The sequence below is a fragment of the Pelodiscus sinensis genome, chromosome 10 (assembly GCF_052426305.1).
Source record: "Pelodiscus sinensis isolate ZL-2025 chromosome 10, ASM5242630v1, whole genome shotgun sequence".
Classification (NCBI taxonomy): Eukaryota; Metazoa; Chordata; order Testudines; family Trionychidae; genus Pelodiscus; species Pelodiscus sinensis.
Genome location: NC_143061.1, coordinates 57,219,388 through 57,245,267, shown reverse-complemented (window position 1 = coordinate 57,245,267; position 25,880 = coordinate 57,219,388). Strand labels below are relative to the sequence as shown.

At 49.4% G+C, this 25,880-nt stretch overlaps 1 protein-coding gene across 1 annotated transcript in view; it reads left to right on the top strand.

Moving 5' to 3' along the window:
- The window catches only part of AIRE (autoimmune regulator), a 28,707-nt gene extending 3,216 nt beyond the window's left edge, over positions 1-25,491 (top strand). The window contains exons 3-14 of the mRNA XM_089781000.1: positions 2,531-2,683; positions 4,533-4,604; positions 6,027-6,140; positions 7,481-7,614; positions 8,076-8,211; positions 10,339-10,513; positions 11,193-11,289; positions 17,304-17,495; positions 19,193-19,314; positions 20,874-20,970; positions 23,207-23,275; positions 25,354-25,491. Coding sequence (XP_089637126.1) covers positions 2,531-2,683; positions 4,533-4,604; positions 6,027-6,140; positions 7,481-7,614; positions 8,076-8,211; positions 10,339-10,513; positions 11,193-11,289; positions 17,304-17,495; positions 19,193-19,314; positions 20,874-20,970; positions 23,207-23,275; positions 25,354-25,434 — 1,442 coding nt within the window. The 3' untranslated portion in view covers positions 25,435-25,491. The remainder of the gene's footprint in view (positions 1-2,530; positions 2,684-4,532; positions 4,605-6,026; positions 6,141-7,480; positions 7,615-8,075; positions 8,212-10,338; positions 10,514-11,192; positions 11,290-17,303; positions 17,496-19,192; positions 19,315-20,873; positions 20,971-23,206; positions 23,276-25,353) is intronic.
- Positions 25,492-25,880: the final 389 nt, after the last annotated feature.

Below are 25,880 nucleotides of genomic sequence, written 5' to 3'. Positions count from 1 at the left end.
GATGGACCTAACCTCCATGAATCTATCTAGCTCTTTTTTGAACCCTGTTAAAGTCCTAGTCTTTACCACATCCTCTGGCAAGGAGTTCCACAGGTTGACTGTGCGCTGAGTGAAGAAAAACTTCCTTTTGTTTGTTTTAAACCTTCTGCCTATTAATTTCATTTGGTGACCCCCTAGTTCTTATACTGTGGGAATAAGTAAATAATTTTTCCTTATTCACTTTTTCTACACCAGTCATGATTGTACAGACCACTATCATATCTCTCCCCCTTAGTCTCCTTTTTTCTAAGCTGAAAAGTCCAAGTCTTTTTAATCTCTCTTCATATGGGACCCGTTCCAAACCCCTCATCATTTTTGTTGCCCTTTTCTGAAACTTTTCCAATGCCAATATATCTTTTTTGAGATGAGGCGACCACATCTGTGCGCTGTATTCAAGAGGTGGGCGTACCATGGTTTTATATAGAGGCATTAAGATATTTTCTGTCTTATTCTGTATCCCATTTTTAATGATTCCTAACATTTGCTTCTGCACACTGAGTGGATGTTTTCAAAGAATTATCTACAATGACTCGAAGATCTCTCTCTTAAGTAGTTGTAGCTAAATTAGTCCTCATCATATTGTATACATAGTTGGGATTATTTTTTCCAATGTCATGCCAGTCTAGACGTAGCCATTATGTTCATGTATGTGTCCAACAATCTTATTCTTTACAATAGTTTCAACTAATTTGCTTGATACTGACATTAGTCTATAATTGCCCGGATCATCTCTAGAGCCCCTTTTAAATATTGGCATCACTTTAGCTATTTTCCAGTCATTAAGTACAGAAGCTGATTTAAAGGATAGGTTACCAACCACAGTTAATAGTTCCACAATTTCACATTTGAGTTCTTTCAGAACTCTTGGGTGAATGCCACCTGGTCCCAAAGACTTGTTATTGTTAAGTTTATCAATTTGTTCCAAACCTAAACCATGGTATGCCCATATCTTGAATACTGTGTACAGATGTGGTCGCCTCATCTCAGAAAAGATATATTGGTATAGGAAAAGGTTCAGAAAAGGGCAACAAAAATGATTAGAGGTTTGGAACTGGTCCCATATGAAAAGAGATTAAAAAGACTTGGACTTTTCATCTTAGAAAAGCGAAGACTAAGAGGGGATATGATAGAGGTCTGTACAATCCTGACTGGTGTGGAAAAAGTGAATAAGGAAAAGTTATTTACTTATTCCCACAGTCTAAGTAGGGGTCACCAAATGAAATTAATAGGCAGCAGGTTTGAAACAAACAAAAGGAAGTTTTCTTCACTCAGTGCACAGTCAACCTGTGGAACTCCTCGCCAGAGGATGTGGTAAAGATTATGACTTTAACAGGGTTCTAACAGGGTTCAAAAAGTGCTAGATAGATTCATGGAGGTTAGGTCCAACAATGGCTATTAGCCAGGATGGGTAGGAATGGTGTCCCTAGCCACTGTTTCTCTGGAAGTTGGAGACAGGGAAGGTATCACATGAGGATTATGTGTTGTGATCCCTCCCTCTGGGGCATCTGGTATTGGCCACTGTGGGCAGACAGGATATTGGGCTAGATGGACCTTTGGTCTGACCCAGTCTGGCTGTTCTGATGTTCTTATGTAATCTCCTCTAATGACACCTCAATCTGGGACAATTCCTCAGATTTGTTACCTAAAAAGAATGGCTCACGTTTGGGAATCTCCCCAATATCCTTAGTCGTGAAGTCTGAAGCAAAGAATTCATTTAGCTTTTCTGCAATTACTTTATTTTCTTTAAGTGCTCCTTTAGAATCCTTTAGCATCTCAATCGTCCAAGGACCCCACTGCTTGTTTACCGGCTTCCTGCTTCCGATGTACTTAAAAAACATTTTGCAATTATTTTTTGCGTTTTTGGCTAGCTGTTATTCAAAATCTTTTTTGGATTTTCTTATTATATTTTTACACTTATTTTGACAAAGTTTATGCTCCTTTCTATTTTCCTCACTAGGATTTGATTTCCGTTTTAAAAAGATGTCTTTTTATCTGTAATTGTTTCTATTACTTGGCTGTTAAGCCACGGTGGCACTTTTTTGGTTCTCTTACTGTGTTTTTTAATTTGGGGTATACCTTTAAGTTTGGCCTCTATTATGGTGTCTTTGAAAAGTTTCCATGCAGCGTTCAGAGATTTTACTTTTGTCACTGTACCTTTTAATTTCTGTTTAATTAACCTTCTCATTTGTGTGTAGTTCCTCTTTCTGAAATTAAATACCACAGTGCTGGGCTGCTGAGGTGTTTTTCCCACCACAGGGATGTTACATTTTATTACATTATGGTCACTATTTCCAAATGGTCCAATTATATTTACCTCTTGGACCAGATCCTGTGCTCCAAGCAGTGATTGTCTTACTAAGGATCAGCACCAAGGGGTGAACCTGCACCAGATCATTGGGCACACAAAGACATCTTGAGTCCCAGAAAAAGACCTGGCAGTTTGGAGTGTCCCTGCCCTGCATGTTAATCTCTCTGCTGTCATTACTTCCAGATGTGGATCTCAGCAGACAGCGCCGGGGGAGGAAACCACCCCCTAGCCCCAAGGCCTTGGTCCAGCACAAACAACAGCCAAAGAGGAAAGCATCAGAGGAAAGGGACTCGCCCCTGCTAGCTCAGCCCTTGCTGAAATGCAACTCAAACCCTGGTATGGAACCTCTTCCACTGCCTGGCCCATGCTAGCCCCTATGCTGTGCTGGCGTGCAGCCTTCCAACCCCATCAGGCAGATAGCTCAACAGGCCCTTCTTATGTTCACAGTTACCTCAGACTCTAGGGTCAACGAAGAGCAATCATCCTGCTTTGGGCTTTCAAGCAGCTCTTCCACCTCCCCACTCCGATGTTGGCTTCTTGTTGGCCTCATGTAACTCCCCACACCCTCTCGAGCCATCTAACTAGAGTGGAGAAGAGAGGTCTAGATCAGTGGTCACCAACCAGTAGACTGGGATTTACTGGTAGAGCCTGGAGCCTCTTGACAGGTGATCCTGACTGGTTTGGCTGGGGGGCTATCAAATGCCTGCACTTCAGCTGTCCCTCTCCCCACTGCCCTGCTGCTCCTGCCCAGAGTCTCAGAGCTGCCCCCTGGGAGCCTCCTGCTTGTTGTGAAGAGTGGGGCAGACAGAGGCAGGGGGGCATTGATGTCACTCTGTCCCCCTCCCCAGTACCCTGTCTTCACAGAGTGAGGAGGGTCGGGCTTCAGCAAAGGGCAGGACAGGGTTATTTGGGTTTGAGATAGACCCTGGACTGACTTAGGGTATGTCTACACTACCACCCTAGTTTGAACTAGGGTGGTAATGTAGGCAACCGGAGTTGCAAATGAAGCCCGGGATTTGAATTTCCCGGGCTTCATTTGCATAAAGCTGGACGCCGCCATTTTTAAATGTCTGCTAGGCTTCCGAACTATTGTTACGAGGAGTAACGGTAGTTCGGACTAGGAAGCCTAGTCCGAACTACCTAGTCCGTGCCGCGTGTAGCTGCGCGGCATGGAGTCCGCACTAGCGGACATTTAAAAATGGCGGCGCCTGGCTTTATGCAAATGAAGCCCAGGAAATTCAAATCCCGGGCTTCATTTGCAACTCCGGTTGCCTACATTACCACCTTAGTTCGAACTAGAGTGGTAGTGTAGACATACCCTTAAATTCAGAAAGTGTTCTTGTGCTTAAAAAGGTTGGAGACCACAGGTCTAGATTCTGCTAAGCAGCCAAGCAAGGGACCAATCAAAGTCTTATAACCAGGGGCTTATAATCAGGCAGAGACTGGGCCAGGCCTTGCAGAATGATGCCAGTTTGGGAGGGCTGGCAGGGGGAGTAAGGAAGGATGGGATGGAGAATGCAGAAACAAAGAAGGAAATGGAAAGAATGGAGGAGAATCAAGGTCACAGGAAGGAGGGATGGAAAGACAGGAAGAAGACTGAGGAAAAAAGAATGAAGATGGAGATGTTTAAGAATGGAGACAGAGAAGAGAAAAGAATGTTGAAAGGAGAGAATATGAAATAGAGAGAAAGAGGAGGAGGAAAATGTGGTAGATGTATGAAGAAAATGTCAGAAAATTCACATTGGCTGTTTTTCTAAAAGGAGGACTAACTTTGAGGGTACATCACTGGCTTGTTTTACACATAGGAGATGAGACTGGATGATCACAGTGGTCCCTTGTGGCCTTGGAATCTATGAATCTCTTTAAAGTTCATATAAATACATAAAATACCTTGTCCTTTATCTATGGCCTTTGGACTTCAGCAGATCCTCGTGCCGCAAAGGTGTGCACCACAACTGCATATGCAAGAAGAACCACTTCCAATAAGAAGATCTGATGTAGTTTCTCTTACCCTGCAGCGGGTAAAATCTGATCACCTTAATAGCCAGATCTAGTTGCTCATGTTGGAGCATTCACTATCCCTGACTACACAGTTTTTTGTAAGGTCTCCATTGTCTCATCAGGGGGCCTATCTACTAATATCTAAAATGTATCCTTATCCCTAACCCATATTGTAACCTCACAGGGACCATGCTGAAAGCAAAAGCTGTAAAGAAACCTGAAGGTGTGGAGATACAGCGTTTCCCGGTGGGCAATGGTGAGTGATGTCTTACCCCATCAGTGAGGTTACCCTCATTCCTCAAGCCATGTTTGGAGATCTTTGTCATCAGCCCAATGAATAGGCTAAAACCATTCCTGAACAGAGTCAGTGGGCGTCCTTCAGCCTGGGAAGAGAATCCACCATCCTGCAGAGCAATGACCTCTGTGGTTGCTACTGGGTTGGCATCTCGCAGACGCAGCATTAACTTAAGTAAAATGTCTCAGAGAAACTGCACCTCCCAGAAAAAGTGGCAAATGCAGCACCACACAGGTACCTCAAACGATGAGATGGCTTTCATAAGGAGACAGAGAGAACAGGAGGTGAAGGGAGGAGTCTCAGGCTACATCTAGACTGCGAGCCTCTTTTGAAAGAGGCTTTTTCGAAAGAGCATCTAGACTACAAGCCCCCAGGCGGTCTGGATGGTCTCTTTCGAAAAAGCATAGTTTGCATTACATGGTGCCTTTTATCGAAAGAGTACTTTCGAAAAAAGGCATTATTCCTCGTAAAATGAGGTTTTCCGCGGTCGAAAAAACTGCTGCGTTCTTTCAATTTACTTTCGAAAGAACGTGGCAGCAGTCTAGATGCAGAGGAAGTTTTTTCGAAAAAAGGCCACTTTTTTCTAAAAAAAACCCCTGTAGTCCAGACACGCCCTTAGTGTTTATGAAGCCAGAGGACTAGCAGCAATGGCTTAAAACAAACCAAGGCAGACATCAGTTGCATAACCTTTCCAACCCATCTCACTCCCAGCTTTGGGTACCCCCTACTCCAGAGCAGGGCTTGGCCGTGATGTAAAAACCTTCAGTCATGCTCTATGAGGCAATATGGCCAGAGATTTACTGGAGACTAGACCAAGCCCACAATGTACTTTCATGTGAAAACAAACCCTGTTAAACCCACCTCGCCAGAGGCTGATCTCAGCAGATGGGGAAAACAAATCTGCCTCCTCCTGCCCTGCCAGGCGTGGGACAAGGCAGCCAGGGCTTGTGATTTAGTGGAGACTGGGACAGACCTTGCCAGGAAATGTCAGTCAGGGTTGGCAGAACCCTTGACTTGGGGTGATCAAGTTGTGTTCAGTGTTTCTTGCCAGTTTTTAACACACGTCAAACCTTAGCCCTCCCCCTTCCTTTGGGTGAATGCATGCACAAAGGCCTTTTGTTGGATAGAGCGGTGGTGCGCAACCTTTCTTGATCTGTGACCCCCATGCCATGGGGGCCCCAAACTGCTGGGCCCAGCCCCCAGCCCCCAGCCAGCCAGATCTAGGTGCCACACTGTGGGAGCTGCCAGCTGCTGAGCCCAGCCCCCGGCCGGCCGGATCTAAGCACCGTGACCTCCCACGAAGAGATCCACAACCCCCTTGGGGGTCACGACCCATGGGTTGTGCACCACTGGGATAGAGAACGATTGTTTTTAAACCCACAGGCACTCAGACTATGGCTGCTTCAGTCCAGAGAGCTGTCACTGTGTCATCCAGGGATCTACCAGTGAGCTGCGGGGCTGTTGAAGGAATTCTCATCAAACAGGTTTTTGAGTCAGGTAGATATGCTACTGTTCTGCCAGGATTCATGAACTCAGGGCTGGTAGTGCCTATGAGTATCTAGGGAGCTCAAGAACAGTGCTCATAACAATGATGTGGGCCAATTCCATTGCAGGTTTTCTCCCTGCCCGAAGACAGCCCCAGAAACCTTTCCAGGGGACAGGTATTCTTCAGGTTAATCAGAGTAAAAGGGCCCTCTGTCTTGAATCTAGAAGCCTCCCAGGCAACTGTAGGTAGGGCAAGTTTTCAATGCATGTTCGCAGAGGGAAAATAGGGAGGATGCTGGGGCCTGCAGGGGAGGACGGGGTTAGCAGATTAGACCAGCCAGAGGGTCCTGGAAGTAGCATACACACTGAAAAGTGAGAAAAGAAGGTCAGAGAATTAGATAGTTAGCATTTGGAGAATATCTGGGATGTTAGGGAAAGGGGACCCCCGCATCGGAGTCCCAATTCAGGTGGAAAGTATAGAAGTACTGTCTGTAACAAGGATGCTGGAACAATTTGTGCAGTGGGGATGCTGAGAGCTATAGAACCAAATTATAATCCCTGGATATAATGGAAACCACTGCAATACAGAGGGTACTGCAGCATCCCCCAACCCCTAGTTCCAGCACCTATGGTCTGAGACCCTGGACTGGAACCCCTCCTCCTAATAGAGATGGTCTTAATTTTTGTTAAGTCACTGGCAGAATATAAACAAATGCAGCCCTTCCACAGCCAATAGCTGCTGTCTGTAAGAAGGGCAAAGGGCACCTCAGCTTGCAAGCAGCACTAGTTGTGACATGGACATGTGGGCTGTGTCTAGACTACAGGCCTCTTTCAAGAGTCTGGATGCTCTTCTGAAAAAGCACAGCTTGCATTACATAGCACCTTTGCCAAAGAGCACTTTTGGAAAAAGGCGTTATTCCTCATAGAATGAGGTTTTCCGTGGTCGAAAAAACTGCCGTGTTCTTTCGATTTACTTTCGAAAGAATGCCGCAGCAGTCTAGACGCAGGGGACGTTTTTTCGAAAAAAGGCGACTTTCTGAAAAAAACCTGTAGTCTAGACACACCCATAGGTAACATCCTGCCATGGTGCACAAGAGTTATTTTTGTTGCAATGTGGCAAGCAGCAGGACCGGGGCTGTTCTGCCTCCTGAATTGGGACCAGGGAGGGAAATGCAGAAAATGGTTTTCAAACATGTTCTAAAAGGTAATACTTTTGCCCCAGTTCTTCCTGAACCCCTGTATCCTTACTAAGTAAACAATGAAACCTTCCCAGGAGTGGCATCATAGTGTGAGCAGCACGTGTGTGTGCTCACAGCAACAATTTACAACAGCCAGAGTGTCTTCTCTTTCAGGGGGCTCCAAGAAAGGTGTCAAACTTGGAGGCGAGTTTTATGCATCAAGCAAGTTTGAGGATCCTGGGGGAAAGAACAAAAGCCGAAGCCAGAAGCCCAGTGTGCGAACCAAGGGATTGCAAGGGCCCCAATGTGTATGCTCTCAGCAAATATGAGTTGTTTTGCCTCTTTGTCCTCTTTGAGTCCCCTCTGCAATGAGGGTGTTCACACTCTGCATTGATTCCATCCATACAGCTCACCCAGACTTGTCCTCTTTCTTCATAAACTAGCAAGCAGGTTTGTGCCTGGCCTAGGAAGCCCAAAGCAGGTTTCTCTCATGCTGAATGTGAAAGGGGTGTGGGGTTTTCTAACTGTTCCTTGGTCTCTGAACCAGCTCAGTCAGAGCAGTGTTCCGTCCGCAGCACCATGGCTTTCGTGGCCATTGGCATAAGTCAGGTCCCATTGCAAGGGGACACAGATTGCTCTAGCACCTAAACCTAGCATCCTTCTGAGACAGGACACGCATCTATGGAACGTGCATCTATACAGACAGTCTGATCACAGCAGCATTTCCTGCCTAACTCCTTTATTCTTTCCTGTTTCTCTCTCGCTGCAGAATGGGGAGCTGAAAATAAATTCACAGAGCAGGTTCCATGTCACCCCTATGCACAGCGTGGATCAAACCCTAAACCAGGTAATGACCCTGCTGAGGAGCCCAGCTTCTCCTCCCCTCTGCCAGGAGCAGGAAGTGTGTTTCTGCCCAGTGGCACTCTCTTCTCCTCCAGGGTGAGTTTTCCAAATGTTGTGTAGGGCCCACACCCATTTTCATTGATTCTCCTGAAAGGCAACATGTCTCATTGCTGCATACACCACCTTGTCCCAGTGAGAATCAGAGTCTCCTAATGAGTCTCAGGGCAGTGCATGGATTTACTGTATGGCTCTTGGAAGTCTGGTTTTCTCAGTCTGATGCCTGCATTGCTACAGAGAGGAAGAGGAACAAGGGATTATTCAGGATAAACATTTGCTTGTGAAAAAACCCTTCCTCTGGCAAGCTGGAATTCCCCAGAAGATTCCAAACAAAAACAGCCACCATTTTCATTCACTGCCCGGCCTAAGAGCACCCTGCTTAACTGACAGTCTGTGTGGGCACCACAGCATGCAGTAGGAAAGGGTTTCAGAGGGCTGTTGTGTTCTCACACACATACCCAACACTGCTTCCCTGCAGCAGGCTATCAGATGTATTCTATATGATCCATGGAGACAAGTGTCTGTTGAATTTGGGATTCTCAAACTTGGAATTAAGGATGAAGCATTCACTGCTCCTGTAGGGCTCTGTACTTTAACTCCCTGCCAGACCCCCAGAGAGGAAGCACCCACCAGCTATAATTTCTCCAAACTACCATAGACAGTTCTGGGGACTACAGAAGTAATGCAGGCTTGTGTTATGATGGTATAGCTGCAGCCAGCTGTAACATGTGCAGTGACCTCCCTCAGTTGCTCTCCTCTGTTTACTGTACAGCCGTCATGGAGGGAGAAACAAGAGGCATCTTCTGAAGTCCAGGATGCTAATGTTTTGCTCCAGCTATTAGTTTTGTGATATCTGAAAGCAAGGGTTCACTAATTAGTTATCTGTGTTAGAACATAACCTTTTTCAACAGATCGAGATTATGGGGTTTAAATTAGCTATTCAAGAGAGAGATCTTGGAATCATTGTAGATAGTTCTCTGAAAACATCCACTCAGTGTGTAGTAGCGGTTAAAAAAATCGAACAGAATGTTGGGAATCTTTATGAAAGGGATAGAGACTAAAACAGAGAATGTCTTATTGCCTCTATATAAATCCATGCTACACCCACATCTTGAATACTGTGTGCAGACATGTTTGCATCATCTCATGAAAGATTATGTGGGAATTGGAAAAGGAACAGAAATAAAAATGATTAGGGGTATGGATCAGTTTCCATATGAGCAGAGATTAATAGGATTGGGAATTTTCATTTTAGAAAAGAGATTAAGGGAGAATATGAAAGAGGTCAATAAAATCGTGAGTGGTGTGGAGAAAATAAGGAAAATTTATTTACTTGTTCTCATAACATAAGAGCTAGTGGTCACCAAATGAAATTAATAGGCAGCAGGTTTTAAACAATCAAAAAGAAATATTTATTTCTACTACACACAGTTAACCTGTGGAACTCCTTGCCAGAAGAGGTGGTGAAGACCAGGACTTTAACAGGGTTCAAAAAAGAGCTCGATATATTCATGGAGGACAGGTTCATCAGTGGCTATTATTAGCCAGGATAGGCAGGAATGGTGTCCCTAGCCTCTTGTCTGCCAGAAGCTGGGAATGGGCGACAGGAGAGGGATCACTTGCTGATTCCCTGTTCTATTCATTCCCTCTGGGTCATCTGGCATTGGCCACTGTCAGGACAGGATACTGGGCCAGAGGGACCTTTGGTCTGACCCAGTATGGCTGTTCTTATGACCAAGTTCAGTTTGTCCTGCTGTATAATGAATTGCACTGAGCTTGTACAGGGAGTCTCAAACTTCACTGCAACCCTCTTTTGAGAACAAAAATTAATAGATGACCCAGGAAGGGGGACTGACACATGAGCCTGAATGCCACTGATGGGGAAGAGCACGGCAAGGCCAAAGTTCAAGGGCTTCAGCCCCAGCCCCACTTTCCAGGGATGAAGCCCAAGGGTTTCTGCCCTGAGAAATGGGACTGAGGCTTAAGATTTAGCCCTGGGTCCTAGCAAGGCAAAGCCAGCCTTGGTGACCCAATTAAAACAGGGTCAACAATTCATTTTGGGGTCCTGACCCACAGTTTGAGAACCCCTGAGCTAGTGTTACGGATCACCATAGTAGTAAGTTGGCACTGAGTCTGTTCTCTGTGCTTTGACCTTCTGTTACATCATGTGCTGTTTGCCTCCCTGGGTCAGAAGAACGATGATGAATGCGCAATGTGCAGGGATGGAGGGGAGCTAATCTGCTGCGACGGCTGCCCCAAAGCTTTCCACCTGGCCTGTCTCGTGCCCCCACTGACAGAAATTCCAAGGTAATAACAAGAATTCCCAGGAATCCCCTCAGCAAGTATTCACTGCTCTATCAGCCCATCAGCTTGCTCTGGTCCAGCAATGGGGAGAAAGTGAAGGATTTTCAGTTTAGGGATAAAAAAGCTAAAATAATTGTATATTATTTTGCTGGATTTTCTTACTCAGATTTAAAATAAAAACAAAATCTTATTGTCCTAAATTCAGGAAGGCATCAGTCTTCCTACACAGGCAGGGACTAGGGATGTGAGAAATGGAAAAAAATATTAACTACGTAACCAACAGAAATTCCTATTGGCTACACAGTTAATTGCGGAGCTGCTGGGGCTCCTGGCTCCACAGGGCACTGGGGCTGCAGTGGCTAAGTGTAAGTTTATAGGTTAACCGGTTAACCGATTCAGCTCTTACATCCCTAGCAGGGGTGTGTGAGGACTACACCTTGGGCAGGTTCTTAGCAGGTTGTAAAATCAACATAGCTTCATTGTAATGCATTGCTGTTCACAGAACTGGCCACTAGACAGTACTGTTGCCTTACACAACTGTGACCAATGAGTTCAGTCTCCAAATCCCTTGGAACTAAAAGAAAGCACCATTGTGGTAAACACAGGCTGGCTTTGCTTCCTCGTTTCTCTGTTCCCCCTAAACATTGACATGGCTATTTTTCTGCCATCTGACTCTGGCCAGTGGAACATGGAGGTGCATCTCTTGCTCAGCTGAGAAAGCGAAGCAGGATCAGCGCATAGAAGAGGAGCGGGCCAAAGAGCTACCATCTGAGACACAGGTATAGATAGGAGCCTTGATTCACCAAATGTAGCTGCATCCAACTACACCCCTATTGCTAACCCCACGCTGTTCTTCTCATGTGCCCTAGGCAGAAACGGGGCAAAAGTGAGAGGATCGTGCACCAGGTGCTGTTGGGATTACCCTGCTTCATATGTAATGTGACATCTGAACCCTCTTGCCATGGTTCTCAAACTTTGTGATCTGTGGACCACCCCACCCCCACCCTGGCTCAACACAGAGCTTTCCTCAAACCACCAGCTAACCATCCAGGATGATAAAATGGGTGCAGGAGGGGGTGGGAGCGTGGGGTGCGGGCTGGGGATGGGTGCCTGCCCAGGAAGTTGGGTGCAGGAACAGGCTGAAGGTGGGGGAGGTCTGGGTGGGAGGTTGGGTGCAGGAGTGGGCTGGGGTCAGGGGGCCTCAGCCGGAGGGGGTGCATAAGGAAGATGGGGGTTGCTTACCTGGCTCTGTGCCACCCACCACTTCCAGGCGCTTCCCCCCTGCTGCTCCCAGTGTCTGATTCCAGCCAATGGGTGCAGAGTGGAAAGCCTCCAGGAAAGCCGTTTCCTGAGTTGCTGTTCCCCCAGCTGGGGGGAGGAGGAGTGGCAGCGCACAGAGCCGCTTCCTTCCTCCACAAGCTGGATCCAGCAGACAAGGCTCCCCCACCTCGCACCACCAGGAAGCTGGTGCTGGTGCTCCAATCTTGCAAGGTAGGGCACAGGGCTGGAATGCCAACACAGGCTCCTCACTGAAGGGAAAGCAGGGAGCCCCAAGCCTGCAGCCCACTTGCAGGATGATCATGGACCATTAGTGGTCCATAGACCAGATTTTGAGAACCACTGCTCTATGGCCTCCCTCTTCTTCCCCTTGTACCTACACAAGAAAAGGTGGGCAAGATTTTGCTCATAGTTTCTGCAGTCTGTTGGGATGCCTTGCTTCCCCCAGTAGGGACATATTAGAATTCCTTGTGGGTGCCAGCAAGCACACCATGGAGAAGGGTGGTCCAGTCAATACAGTGTACTTGGGATTTTCAGAATGCCTCTGACAAGGTTCCTCAGCAAAGACTCTTAAGGAAGCTCAGTGTTCATGGGCTAAGAGAGGCACAGGCCCGCCAACACGGGCGGGGGGTGGAGAGGGAAGGGGACAGCTGCTCCAGGGCTCTGCTATTGCAGTCCTGGGTCCTTTACATTGATACTAGAACCAGGCAGTGTGATCTGGACAGTGTGAAGGGCTGAATGGCGGGAGGGGGCGTGATGTGCTCTGGGCAGTGTGGAGGGCTGGCTATCCCCAGCTCCACCCCTTCCATCCAAGGCCCCACCCCTTCTACTGGGTCCCACTCCAACTTCCCAGGGGCATGGCAAGGCTGTTGGCTCCCGTGAAGGGACAATCCTCTTTCATATCAGAAACAAAAGACAGAACGATGCAGCACTTTAAAGACTAACAAGATGGTTTATTAGGTGATGAGCTTTCATGGGCCAGACCCACTTCCTCGGATCAGATGAGCCCACAAAAGCTCATCACCTAATAAACCATCTTGTTAGTCTTTAAAGTGCTACATAGTCCTGTCTTTTGTTTCAGCTACCCCAGACTAACACGGCTACATTTCATATCAATAACTGATTAAAATGCACAGGGTAGAAATAAATTATCCATTTTCACAATGGAGAAAGGTAAATAGAAGGGTCTTCTAAGGATCAAGGGGGTGAGCCGGAAAAGGTTGCGGATGATACAAAATTCTTCAAGATAATTAAATCCAAAACTGCCTGCACAAAGCTACAAAAGGATCTTGCAAAATTGGGTGAGTAGGCAATTAAATGGCAGATGAAATTCAATGTTGAAAAACATGCATTATTTTACATTGGAAAACATAATTCCATATAAAATAGGGGGATCTAAATTAGCTCTTACCATTCAAGAAAGATCTTGGAAACATTGTGAATAGTTCTCTGAAAACATCCACTCAATGTGCAGCAGAAGTCAAAAAAGCAAAGAGAATGCTAGGGATCATTAAAAAGGGAATAGAGAGTAAGACAGAAAATATCTTATTGCTTCTACATAAGATCATGGTGTGTCCACATTTTGAATACAGCATACAGATGTGGTCGCCTCATGTCAAAGAAGATATATTGATTTTAGAAAAAGTTCAGGAAAGGGCAACACAAATTATTAGGGGTTTGGAATGGCTGCCATATAAAGAGAGATTAAAAGACTGGGACTCTTCATCTTAGAAAAGAGATTAAGTGGGGATATGATAGAGATCTATAAAACCCTGACTGGTGTGGAAAATGGGAATAAGGAAAAGTTATTTACTTTTCCCCATAACAAGAATTAGGGGTCACCAAATGGAATTAATAGGTAGCGGGTTTAGAACAAACAGAAGAAAGTTTTTCTTCATGCAGCACACAGTCAACATGTGGAACTCCTTGACAGAGGATGTTGTGAAGACCAGGATTTTAACAGGGGTCAAAAAAGAACTACCGTAAAAATCTCGAGTATAATGCGCACTTTCTTCCCCGGTTTTTAAGGATTAAAACCAGGGTGCGCATTATACATACGAGGCAATTTGTAAAGTTTTTACCTAACCATCCCCTGCCCAGCTGCCAGCGTGCTGTACAGAGCTCGCGCCTGCCGCGGGGCCCCCACCCAGCTGAGCTCGCACCTGCCGCGGGGCCCCCTGCCCAGCTGCCAGCGTGCTGTACAGAGCTCGCGCCTGCCGCAGGAGCCCCCACCCAGCTGAGCTCGCACCTGCCGCGGGGCCCCTGCCCAGCTGAGCTCGCACCTGCTGTGGGGCCCCCTGCTCAGCTGCCAGCGTGCTGTACAGAGCTCGCGCCTGCCGCAGGAGCCCCCACCCAGCTGAGCTCGCACCTGCTGTGGGGCCCCCTGCCCAGCTGCCAGCGTGCTGTACAGAGCTCGCGCCTGCCGCGGGGCCCCCACCCAGCTGAGCTCGCGCCTGCCGCGGGGCCCCCACCCAGCTGAGCTCGCGCCTGCCGCGGGGCCCCCACCCAGCTGAGCTCGCGCCTGCCGCGGGGCCCCCACCCAGCTGAGCTCGCACCTGCTGTGGGGCCCCCTGCCCAGCTGAGCTCGCACCTGCTGTGGGGCCCCCTGCCCAGCTGCCAGCGTGTTGTACAGAGCTCGCGCCTGCCGCGGGGCCCCCACCCAGCTGAGCTCGCGCCTGCCGCGGGGCCCCCTGCCCAGCTGCCAGCGTGCTGTACAGAGCTCGCGCCTGCCGCGGGAGCCCCCACCCAGCTGAGCTCGCACCTGCCGCGGGGCCCCCTGCCCAGCTGCCAGCGTGCTGTACAGAGCTCGCGCCTGCCGCGGGAGCCCCCACCCAGCTGAGCTCGCGCCTGCCGCGGGGCCCCCTGCCCAGCTGCCAGCGTGCTGTACAGAGCTCGCGCCTGCCGCAGGAGCCCCCACCCAGCTGAGCTCGCACCTGCTGTGGGGCCCCCTGCCCAGCTGCCAGCGTGCTGTACAGAGCTCGCGCCTGCCGCGGGAGCCCCCACCCAGCTGAGCTCGCACCTGCTGTGGGGCCCCCTGCCCAGCTGCCAGCGTGCTGTACAGAGCTCGCGCCTGCCGCAGGAGCCCCCACCCAGCTGAGCTCGCGCCTGCCGCGGGGCCCCCTGCCCAGCTGCCAGCGTGCTGTACAGAGCTCGCGCCTGCCGCGGGAGCCCCCACCCAGCTGAGCTCGCACCTGCCGCGGGGCCCCCTGCCCAGCTGAGCTCGCGCCTGCCGCGGGGGCCCCCACCCAGCTGAGCTCGCGCCTGCCGCGGGGCCCCCTGCCCAGCTGCCAGCGTGCTGTACAGAGCTCGCGCCTGCCGCGGGAGCCCCCACCCAGCTGAGCTCGCACCTGCTGTGGGGCCCCCTGCCCAGCTGCCAGCGTGCTGTACAGAGCTCGCGCCTGCCGCGGGGCCCCCACCCAGCTGAGCTCGCGCCTGCCGCGGGGCCCCCTGCCCAGCTGCCAGCGTGCTGTACAGAGCTCGCGCCTGCCGCGGGGCCCCCACCCAGCTGAGCTCGCACCTGCTGTGGGGCCCCCTGCCCAGCTGCCAGCGTGCTGTACAGAGCTCGTGCCTGCCGCGGGAGCCCCCACCCAGCTGAGCTCGCGCCTGCCGCGGGGCCCCCTGCCCAGCTGCCAGCGTGCTGTACAGAGCTCGCGCCTGCCGCGGGAGCCCCCACCCAGCTGAGCTCGCACCTGCTGTGGGGCCCCCCGCTCAGCTGCCGGTGTACCATGCTGGGCAGGGGGCCGCCTCGGCACGCGTGAGCTCAGCACGGTGCACCGGCAGCTGAGCAGAGGGCCCCCATGACAGGCGCGAGCTCAGCTGGGCAGGGGGCCGCCGGGGCAGGCGCGAGCTCAGCCAGGCTCCCAGACAGGGAGGGGAGGAAGGGACCCCGCAGCAGGCGTGAGCTCAGCCCGGTGCACGAGCAGCTGGGCAGGGAGCAGGTTTCGTGCTGCGGGCGCTTTTCCAGGGCGAGCCTGCAGGTGCGAGCGGGACTGTAAAATCGCGAGTGCAATGGGGGTGCATTATCGATAAGAGCTCAGTTTATTCCAGAATTCGGACGTTAAAAGGCAGGTGCGCATTATACTCGAGAGTTTACGGTAGATACATTCAGGGAGGATAGGTCCATCAATGCCTATTAGCCAGGGTGTGTAGGAATGCTGTCCCTCGCTTCTGTTTGTCATTGGCTGAAAATGCATGGCACGAGAAGGGTCACGTGGTGATTCCCTGTGCTGTTCACTCCTTCTGGGGCATCTGCACTGCTGGGCGAGATGAGCCTTTAGTCTGACCTAGTGTGGCCGTTCTTGTGTTCAACTCAATGTACAGCAGCAGTCAAAACGATGAACAGAACGTTAGGAAATGCCAGAAAAGGGATAAAAACATAGAATAGAAAATATCACAATGCCACTATACAAATCCGTGCTCCATCACATTTAATACTGTGTCCAGGTTTAATTGCCCCATCTCAAAATCGTTTATAGTGCAACTGAAAAAAGTTCAGAGAAGAGCACAAAGGTGAACACGGGTACAGAAAGACATCCATGCCAGGAGAGACTAAAGATTACGACTGCTGAGTTTTTAAAAAAGAGATGATTAAGTAGGGATGATAGAGATCTATAAAATCATGAATGATGTGAAAACAATGAATAAGAAAGTTATTTACCCTTTCCCACAATGCAAAAGCCAGGGATCAAATAGGTGTAATAGGTGTGAGGAAAGGAATAGGCTTAATAGGTCTAATACACACAAGAAATACTTTTTCATATAATGCACAATTAACCTATTGTTAGGGTATATTGGGAAGGCCAAACGTATAATAGGGATTAAAAAAAGGCCTAAATAAATTCCTGGAGAAAAGTCGGTCAATGACTAGCCTATTAGCCAAGATGTTAGGGACGCAAACCCATGGTCTGAGGGGGGCCCTAAATCTCTGACTGTCAGAAGCCAGGAGAACACGGGATTGCTCCACACACTATGTTCTGTAGACTCTTGCTGCTAGAGACAGCGTATTGGGCTAGAGGGACCATTGGTCTCACCTAGTACAGCCATTCAGGAGACCGAAGTACATCTATACAGAACTGTCATCAGTAGATCCAACTGCAAGGGTCTGAGGTGCCTCCTCCATAGGCCAGGGGCATAGCCACGGGTGGCCCTGAGTGGGCCATGTCCCACCCACTTTACACCCAGGCCCACCCCTGCCAACCTGTCCAACGCTCCAGTTGCAGAGGTCCCTGTTGTGCCCTACTGCACCCTGGTGCTCCAGGCTGAGTAGCAGGGGCCAGGGCTTTCCCATCTGCACTCCGGCACTCCAAGCTAGGGATCAGGGGCTGGGGCTTGCCTCACTGAGCCCCAGTGCTCTGGTCTGGGAGTGGGATCAAGGCTTATCCCGTTCCCTATCCCTCCTGTTACACTACCTCCTCCATTCTTGCCACCAATCTGAAGTTGGGGTCCACCCAAGTCGGCCCTTCTGGCTATACCTCTGCCATAGGCACTAACTAACTACACTTTTGTTTGTGCCTAGAAGGGTCTGTATGGACAAAGGGCAACTGGAGATGGGGAAAGAATTCTTATCAAAGAACCCAAACCAGGCTCTGATGCCTCATTTACCTTCAAGCAACCTCTGCTCCCTGCACCTTCTGCCTCTCCAATGCCAGTGGTAACACCAATCTCAACCCTCCAGCCATTGCCGAATTTGGGCCCAGAGAGACAGCTGGTTTGTGACTCTGCTTTCCACGTGATTTACTCTATGGGGCCTTTAAAACCCACGTGTACACAGAATTCAGATTCAGAGTAGGGATGCAAGCAAGTAGTTGACTAACCGATAAGTCTAGGCTTATTGGTTAGTTGAGTCAACTACTCGCATTCCTCCCTCCACCCCTTGCTACTAGGGTTGCCAGGAGTCCAGTTTTGAACCGGATAGCCTGGTATTTAAGGTTTCGGTTCAGGAAATAAATTGAGAAAATACAGGACATATAAATGTCCAGTATTTTCTAGTTAGGTAAGTTTTATTATTATGAGTATCCGTACGTAGTTGCATACTGCCTGGCTGGTAGGCACGCTCATGCAGTGCAAGCATGTCTACCAGCCAGGCAGTGCGCAACTACGCAGTAGAGAGGAGGGGGTGGAATCGCTCGTGCTGGGACTGTGCACAGGACAGGCAGCACCCCGGGATCTGCGTGCGCCCAGGCCAGCCCTGCTCCCCGCTGGCCAATTCTCTCCCTGCGCTGCCCCCAGCCAGCCCCGCTCCACCCGACCCCCTCCTAGCCAGTCCTGCTTCCCGCCGGCTGGTTCCCCACCCCTGCAACCTCCCCCAGCAAGCCCCGCTCCCCCCGACCTCCTCCCAGACAGTCCCGCTCCCCTCCCGGCCAGTCCCTCTCCACCCCATCTGACATCAAGTGTGTCTGGTAGTTTTTTTTAAGCCATCTGGTAACCCTACTTGCTGCCTCTGTTTCAGCAGGTTAAAAAAGCCGGTTCCCCCAGCACCATCTCTGCAGCGCCGCCTGTCCTCCCCACGCCCTCTATCAGAGGCAGCAGCACAGGGGAGGGGCGAGGGGAGGCTGCCACAAAGCAGCCCCTGGTCGCAGGGTGGACAAGCTTCCCCCCGGTCACCCACGGACAGGGGCTGCTGCAGCCCTGCAATTTAAAAGGCAGTAGGAACCAGGAAGCCTTCCCCCTGGCTCCTACTGCCTTTTAAATTGCAAAGCCACAGTGCAGGAGTCTTCCCGGACCTGGCACAAGCAAGACTGCCTACCCCATCAACTAATCGAGTTGTCGATAAAAATTCTATTAACTACTTGATTAGTAAATTAACCTAATTTTAACATTCCTAATCCAGAGAGTATATTAAGCTCATCTGAGCTGGCTGTAGGCATGTTCATCTTACCCTAGCAGCTCAAATGTACCCCAAAATACTCCATGAAGTTTCTACCCCAGCACTCAGAGCAGCAGGTATGGAGTCAGTGCATGCGTTCTGGAGAGTAGAGCACGTACCATGCCCTATGAAGAGCGGGGGAGAAAGGTCTGGGCTAATGGCAGAGAATACACTACAGGGTGTCCCCACTCTAAGTCACCCCAGTATACATCCATTCCACACCAAAGTCATTGACATTTGTAGGAACTGATTTGTTATAAGTCCTCCCATTCCCTGCTATAAGTCGTGTAAAACACTCCCCCCAATTTGCTTAAATGGAAGTCAGCCCTGGGAAAAAATCCCCCACTTGAAGTTGTTTCGCTGTAAGTCCAAGTTTTTTGGAACATATCTTGGACTTATAGCGAGGACGGCCTGTACATCAAACAATGAGCTGGGAAGGATGGGCAGAGCACAAAACCCGAGACCCAGCAGGTCTCACGACTGAGCCGGAATGTGGGGCTGAGAATAAAATTCAAATCCTCCATTGTTCCTGTCCATAGAAACTCCCAGTTGGTGAGAGATGTGGAGTCTGCAGGGGAGAAGGAGACATGATCTACTGCGCCCAGTGCTTCAAAGCCTTTCACTCCCACTGCCACTTCCCTGCTCAGGCAGAGCGGCTCAGGTGAGGTCATGAGCACAGAGGCATTGCTTTCTCTCACACTGTGCCTGATTTCATTATTTGTCAAGGGATGGGCGTTAAGTTCACTGGACACTGCTGCTTTCCAGTTAGATCAAAGTATCTGTGACTGTTACATTTGGGGTAGCTCCCCAGTTCTCTGGTATTTACTCTCGTGTTCTATATTCCAGCACCGACGCACACGCATTCTGATCCACTATGGGGTCTGGCCAGTAGTTGAGAGCTACTGGCTTGCTACCAAAGATGGCAATGACATTTTCTACATTGTCTGAAATCCTTCTGCTTCCCTTCCCTTTTCTAATCCTACAGACCAACAACTACAAAGGCTCTTCTTGAGTTTTCCAGACTGAGGGTGATTGTGAAAGGGTGCGATTCCAGATGCCCCCTGGGGATTGCTCCTCGGTGTGCAGATTATGCCACCGATGCCTGCCTTCTTGCTTTCTGGGGCTCCCCACCACCCTGTTCTGCCGGGCCAGATCCTCAGGTTTCCCTTAGTCAGGGCACAGAGTTGGGGTTCTCCCCCCCCCCCCCACAGAGCAATGCAGACAGTGAACCATTTCAGCTCTGGGAGGACTCAGTTCTAAGGGCTTGGCACCCAGGAAACCAACCCCCAAATGGGACCAACACTACCTCCCTACCAATCCATATTACCCCGTGTAAAACTTTTACACAGGGAAAGCTGATAAGGTTAGGTCAGCCCTCCTTATCAATGAAAGAGAGATGCACAGTGGTTGCTCCACCCAGGTAACAATTATTTACACTGAGCTCAATAATGAACAAAAGTGTTTTATTAAGTATAAAAAGTAGGATTTAAGTGGTTGCAAGTGAAAACTGTCAGGTCAAAGTAAGTTACTAAATTAAAATGAATAGAAAACACATAGTTATTCTAATCTACTAAGAAACTTGTTACATGCATATTCTTTCCCTAAATAGCTGTTCTTATTACAGGTATAAGCTTCAAATCAGAGTGGATCTTTTGCCCTGGCTTGAATCTATAACCTTCTTCGAAGTTCTTTTGTATCCTCTTGGGGGGAGGATTTCAAAAGTCTGCTGAAGACAGAGGCCAAGTAATGGGAAGCAATCAGACTTTCCCCCGGGGTGGGAATGCTTTGTTTTGCATCGCCTATCCCCATGGAAAATTACTAGTACCAAGATGAAGTCCAGTACTAGGTAGCCTGGTCACATCTTTTCAGGACCAACCACTCCCTGAGTTCACAGGACAAACAAGGCCATTCACAAGTTATTGATTTGACTACTAAATCATTAATATCTGAAGACCCAATAATGGTCCTCATTTACACATTTAGATCTATAAACAGTCACACTTCATATTTCTAACTTCACACACAAGGATGATACATGCACAGAAATAGGATGTGCCGATTCAGCCCATTTTAACTGTAAAATTGATGTGTTACATGACTAATGCATAAAGCAGCTTCAATTTATGCATATTCATTAGCCAATTCTCCTAAGACATGGGGAGGAGGCACCATCGCAGCAATGCTTTCACTAGCAGCCATAATCTTTATCTTCTGTTCCAGTGAAATCTTGCTATGCAAGTCCTGCTCTGACAGCTCTGAAACCAGTGGTGTGGAGGGAACCGAGGCTTCAGATAATCCTACTCTAAGAGCAGTGAAGGTCAGTACAATCCAAGGCTTATTTGCAGTACGTGAGGAAGTTCAAAGTGCTTAAAAGATACTTAGCAATGTGAGTTTCAGTGAAAGGAATTTCTTCCAGCATATGTTTTGCCCTTCCGTATCATCTTCCATCAAAGACTCTCAAAGCACGGTACAATCAGACATACTCATGAGGAGCTCCCCCCCCTTTTACAGATGATCAAACGGAGGCAAAAAAAGCTGTTCTCTACTCAAGTGTCACCAGATTGAGGGTGAGGGGCAGAATCAAGGTCACACTACTTTAAATCACAAGACCAGCCTTCTTAGATGATCCACATCTTTTGTAAAAAAACAGACATGTCTAGGGCTATAGTGTAAAACATGTATTATGAGAGTAACATGATTCAGAGATCCACTGAACTTAGTACACAGTTCCAAGTCCTTCTGGTTAAAGTAAGCCCCATATCACCTGATATAGACTGGAGGTGAAATTTTCAAAAGCCCTTTTTAAAAGAAGCAGCACATAGTACAGGACTTCACTTTGTAGACATCGCCACACTTACTAGCTACTCCAGTGATTACAGAGAAGACAGCCAATTGCCTAGTCAGTATTCACTCCAAGAACTTCAGTCAACAGGACCAGAAAAAACCACAATGCTAAACCAAGTATGAAAGCACAATCTTCTGCGTAACAGCCCTGCTTCAGCTTAGGTTCTGCTGAGTCTAGCATCACCTTTTCCTAACTGCCGAGCTGTCTGCTAAACAAACTTCACGAAGCAACCAAATTCTTTACCCTCAGTGACAGATAAGCTTGACTGGAATGGATTCTCCTCTTGGCTACAGCAGACTTATTACTCCAGCATAAACCAGTGTAACTGGGGAGAGACTCAGGCCCATTGTGTTAGAATCATAGAATCATAGAATAATAGGACTGGAAGGGACCTCGAGAGGTCATCGAGTCCAGCCCCCCGCCCTCAAGGCAGGATCAAGCTCCGTCTACACCATCCCTGACAGATGTCTATCTAACCTGTTCTTAAATATCTCCAGAGAGGGAGATTCCACCACCTCCCTTGGCAATTTATTCCAATATTTGACCACCCTGACAGTTAGGAATTTTTTCCTAATGTCCAGTCTAAACCTCCCTTGCTGCACTTTAAGCCCATTACTCCTTGTCCTGTCCTCAGAAACCAAGAGGAACAAATTTTCACCTTCCTCCTTGTGACACCCTTTTAGATATTTGAAAACCGCTATCATGTCCCCCCTTAATCTTCTTTTTTCCAAACTAAACAAGCCCAGTTCATGAAGCCTGGCTTCATAGGTCATGTTCTCTAGACCTTTAATCATTCTTGTCGCTCTTCTCTGTACCCTTTCCAATTTCTCCACATCTTTCTTGAAATGTGGCGCCCAGAACTGGACACAGTACTCCAGCTGAGGCCTAACTAGTGCAGAATAGAGCGGCAGAATGACTTCACGAGTTTTGCTTACAACACACCTGTTGATACAACCTAGAATCATATTTGCTTTTTTTGCAACAGCATCACACTGTTGACTCATATTCAACTTGTGGTCCACTATGACCCCTAGATCCCTTTCCGCCATGCTCCTTCCTAGACAGTCGCTTCCCATCTTGTATGTATGGAACTGATTGTTCCTTCCTAAGTGGAGCACTTTGCATTTCTCTTTATTAAACCTCATCCTGTTTACCTCTGACCATTTCTCTAACTTGCTAAGGTCATTTTGAATTATGTCCCTATCCTCCAAAGAAGTCGCAACCCCACCCAGTTTGGTATCATCTGCAAACTTAATAAGAGTACTCTCTATCCCAATATCTACATCATTGATGAAGATATTGAATAGTACGGGTCCCAAAACAGACCCTTGAGGAACTCCACTTGTTATCCCTTTCCAGCAGGATTTAGAACCGTTAACAACAACTCTCTGACTACGGTTATCCAGCCAATTATGCACCCACCTTATCGTGGCCCTATCTAAGTTATATTTGCCTAGTTTATCAATAAGAATATCATGCGAGACCGTATCAAATGCCTTACTAAAGTCTAGGTATATGACATCCACCGCTTCTCCCTTATCCACAAGGCTCGTTATCTTATCAAAGAAAGCTATCAGATTAGTTTGGCATGACTTGTTCTTCACAAACCCATGCTGGCTATTCCCTATCACTTTATTACTTTCCAAGTGTTTAACATCTCATGTTCATATTGGGAAACTGAGTGGTCTGGCCATGTTCTGGATTGCAGGTGGTGGAAGAGTCTCTTGGGAATGACCCAATCCTGAATAAAGAGGAGCTGGACTCTCTCCTTGGTGAGGTAACAATCTATTTCATCTTCTCATGTCTCTGATTTTATGTTATGCAAGTCAATAGTCCACAATCTGAACAGAGCAGTTCCTACAGCTCCTGGAATTCACAGGCACTCTGCTTACCTCTGTTTGCAAAGGCTCCCCACCCAATCCAGGCTTAAAGGCAGCTGGGGCCAAATGCAGACATACGAAGACCTTAGCTCAGGGATGGGCAAAAGGGCCTCCTAGGATCCGGGGGTGGGGGAAGCGCACAAAGTTTCCTCCATCCTGCCAGGAGCACGTAGCACTTCGAAGTGCCACACGCTTCTGGCAGGGCGGGAGGAGACTTTACCTGCTCCCCCGACCCCAAGCCCTGACCGGCCTGGGAGTGGGGGAGTGCACAAAGCTTCCTCCGCTCTGCCCCTGCCCTGCGCTGAGCATGTGGCACTTTGAAGTGCCTCACGCACCTTGCAAGGCAGGGGTAGGGCGGAAGAAACTTCGCGTGCTCTTCCCGCCCGCAGGCCAATCAGGGCTAGGGGGAGGGGGAACGCATGAAGTCTCTTCCCGCCCTGCCAGGAGCACGCGGCACTGCAAAGTGTCACGTGTTCCTGGCAGGATGGAGGAAACTTCGTGCGCTTCCCCCACCCCCAGGCCCTAACTGGCGTGGGGGTGGGGGAGCGTGCGAAGCCTCTTCCTGCCGTGCCAGGGGCATGGGTGCTTAGTGGGAAGGGGGGCAAAGAGGCTCCCCCACTGCCAGACTAATCATGGTCTGTTGATGGGGAAGCCCAGAAGCATCCTGGCCCCGCCCCTTCCGGGCAGCCCGGGGCCACTTCAAATATTTTACATAACATAACCCAAACCCTCAGTACCCATATCCCCTCCTAGATCCTGCACCCCAATCCCCTGCTCTAGGTCACAACCCAAAAGCCCAGCCCCCATAGCCCATCCCAGATTCTGCATTCCAGTCCTCTGTCCCAGGTCATAAAGCACTCCTACCCAAACCCCTGCATCCCAGTCCCCTGCTCCAGGTCACAACTGACGTCTTCACCCAAACTCCCTTTCAGATCCTGCACCCCAATCCCTTACTGCAAGCTCCCTTCTGCACTCAACCTCCACCCAGTCCCTGCACCCCCTCCATTAATATCATGGAAGAGTGCGGCCTTTGACCACTTTCCAAATTCTTGGAGTGGCTGCCGATCAAAATTATTGCCCACCCCTGGGTTTGTGATGTGGGGGGCTCAGGGCAGGGGGCTGGGAGTGTGTGGGGGTGCTGCAGTCAAGGTTGGGGGATGAGGAGAGGCTCGGGCAGGGCGCTGGGAGTGTGATTTGCAGTAGTCAAGACAGGGGGTTGGGGTGTGAGAGTGCAGGAGTCATGGTTTAGGAGTAAGGAGGGCTCAAAAAAGGGGGGCTGGGAATGTTGGGGGTGCAAGTGCTAGTGGGGGCCATGCTGCCTGGGTGGCGGCTCCCTGGGGCTGGCTGCAGCAGGGAGCAGGCTGGCTGGGGGGCAGAGCCCCAGTGCTGGCTGCAGTAGAGGCCTTGCTGCCAGAACAGCAGTGGGAAGCTTACCTCCACACCTGCCACCTACTGCCCCAATTGGGTTACATTTGTCCTAGTTCCCACCAGGCTCTGGCCAGGGAACTTACCTGCTTGACTCACAGCCAGCAGCCTTCTCAGGCAAACTACCGGTCTGCCCTGCCCCTGCACTGGATGCAGGGGCCACGTGGTCTGTGAATAGCTACAAGCCTCAGGGGAGAGGGAAGGTGCTTCGCAAAATGTCTGTTGACAACAAGTAGCTTCCATTGGCAAGAAACCAGCCAACGGGATTGTACTGGAGGTGGAGGCAACACCTAAAGCCTCTTTCCCCTCCCCCAGGATCACTGCTGTTCAAACAAGGCCTGGCAGCAGCCACTTTTCTCAGCAGTGCAGGGGGCAGGAAGGGTCTCCCCACTGCATCCATAGGCCCACGGGCCATATTTTGTCCTGTCCTGCCCAAACCCCTGTCCTAACTATGCAACTCCCCCCTCCCCACCCACACCTCCAGCCCCTTCTCTGAAGGATCCCAGAAAACATACGTATTTACCCTTTTCCTGCCTCTCTCGTCTTCCAGAGCTCCTTTGATGGGATCCTGCAGTGGGCATTCCAGAACATGTCTCGGCCACTGTCAGATACCCACGGATTTTTCTCCTAGTACCTGTTATGATTGTGGACATCCATACAAACTTGCTGCTTTGATTCTGTGGGCTTGACACTGATTCTCTATACACATCTGATGCAGACATTTTGGGATATGTGTGTTGAATCCCTGTTCACTTACGCCCACTTCCATTGCTTTGTTACAGTACTGGGCTGGTTTCAAGTTGATATAGGGAAGGATTTGTGGTTGAAGGGCATAAAAACTTCACCTCCTTAATCTCAAAACGATGATTTAGCATCCCTGAGATTTGTGTTTCCCAGTGAACCGTTCCTTCTGCCTTGTATTCACAGTTCATCTGCTGCTATGTTATTGTGCTTCTCTCACAGGAAAATAATTTAAGAGCTGGCAGGACAGCCCTACTGCTTCTCAGTTTGGCACTGGAGGCTGGGGGCAGACACCCTGGACAGGCCAGCAGCACAGCTGGAGCTGGGGCAGCTTCT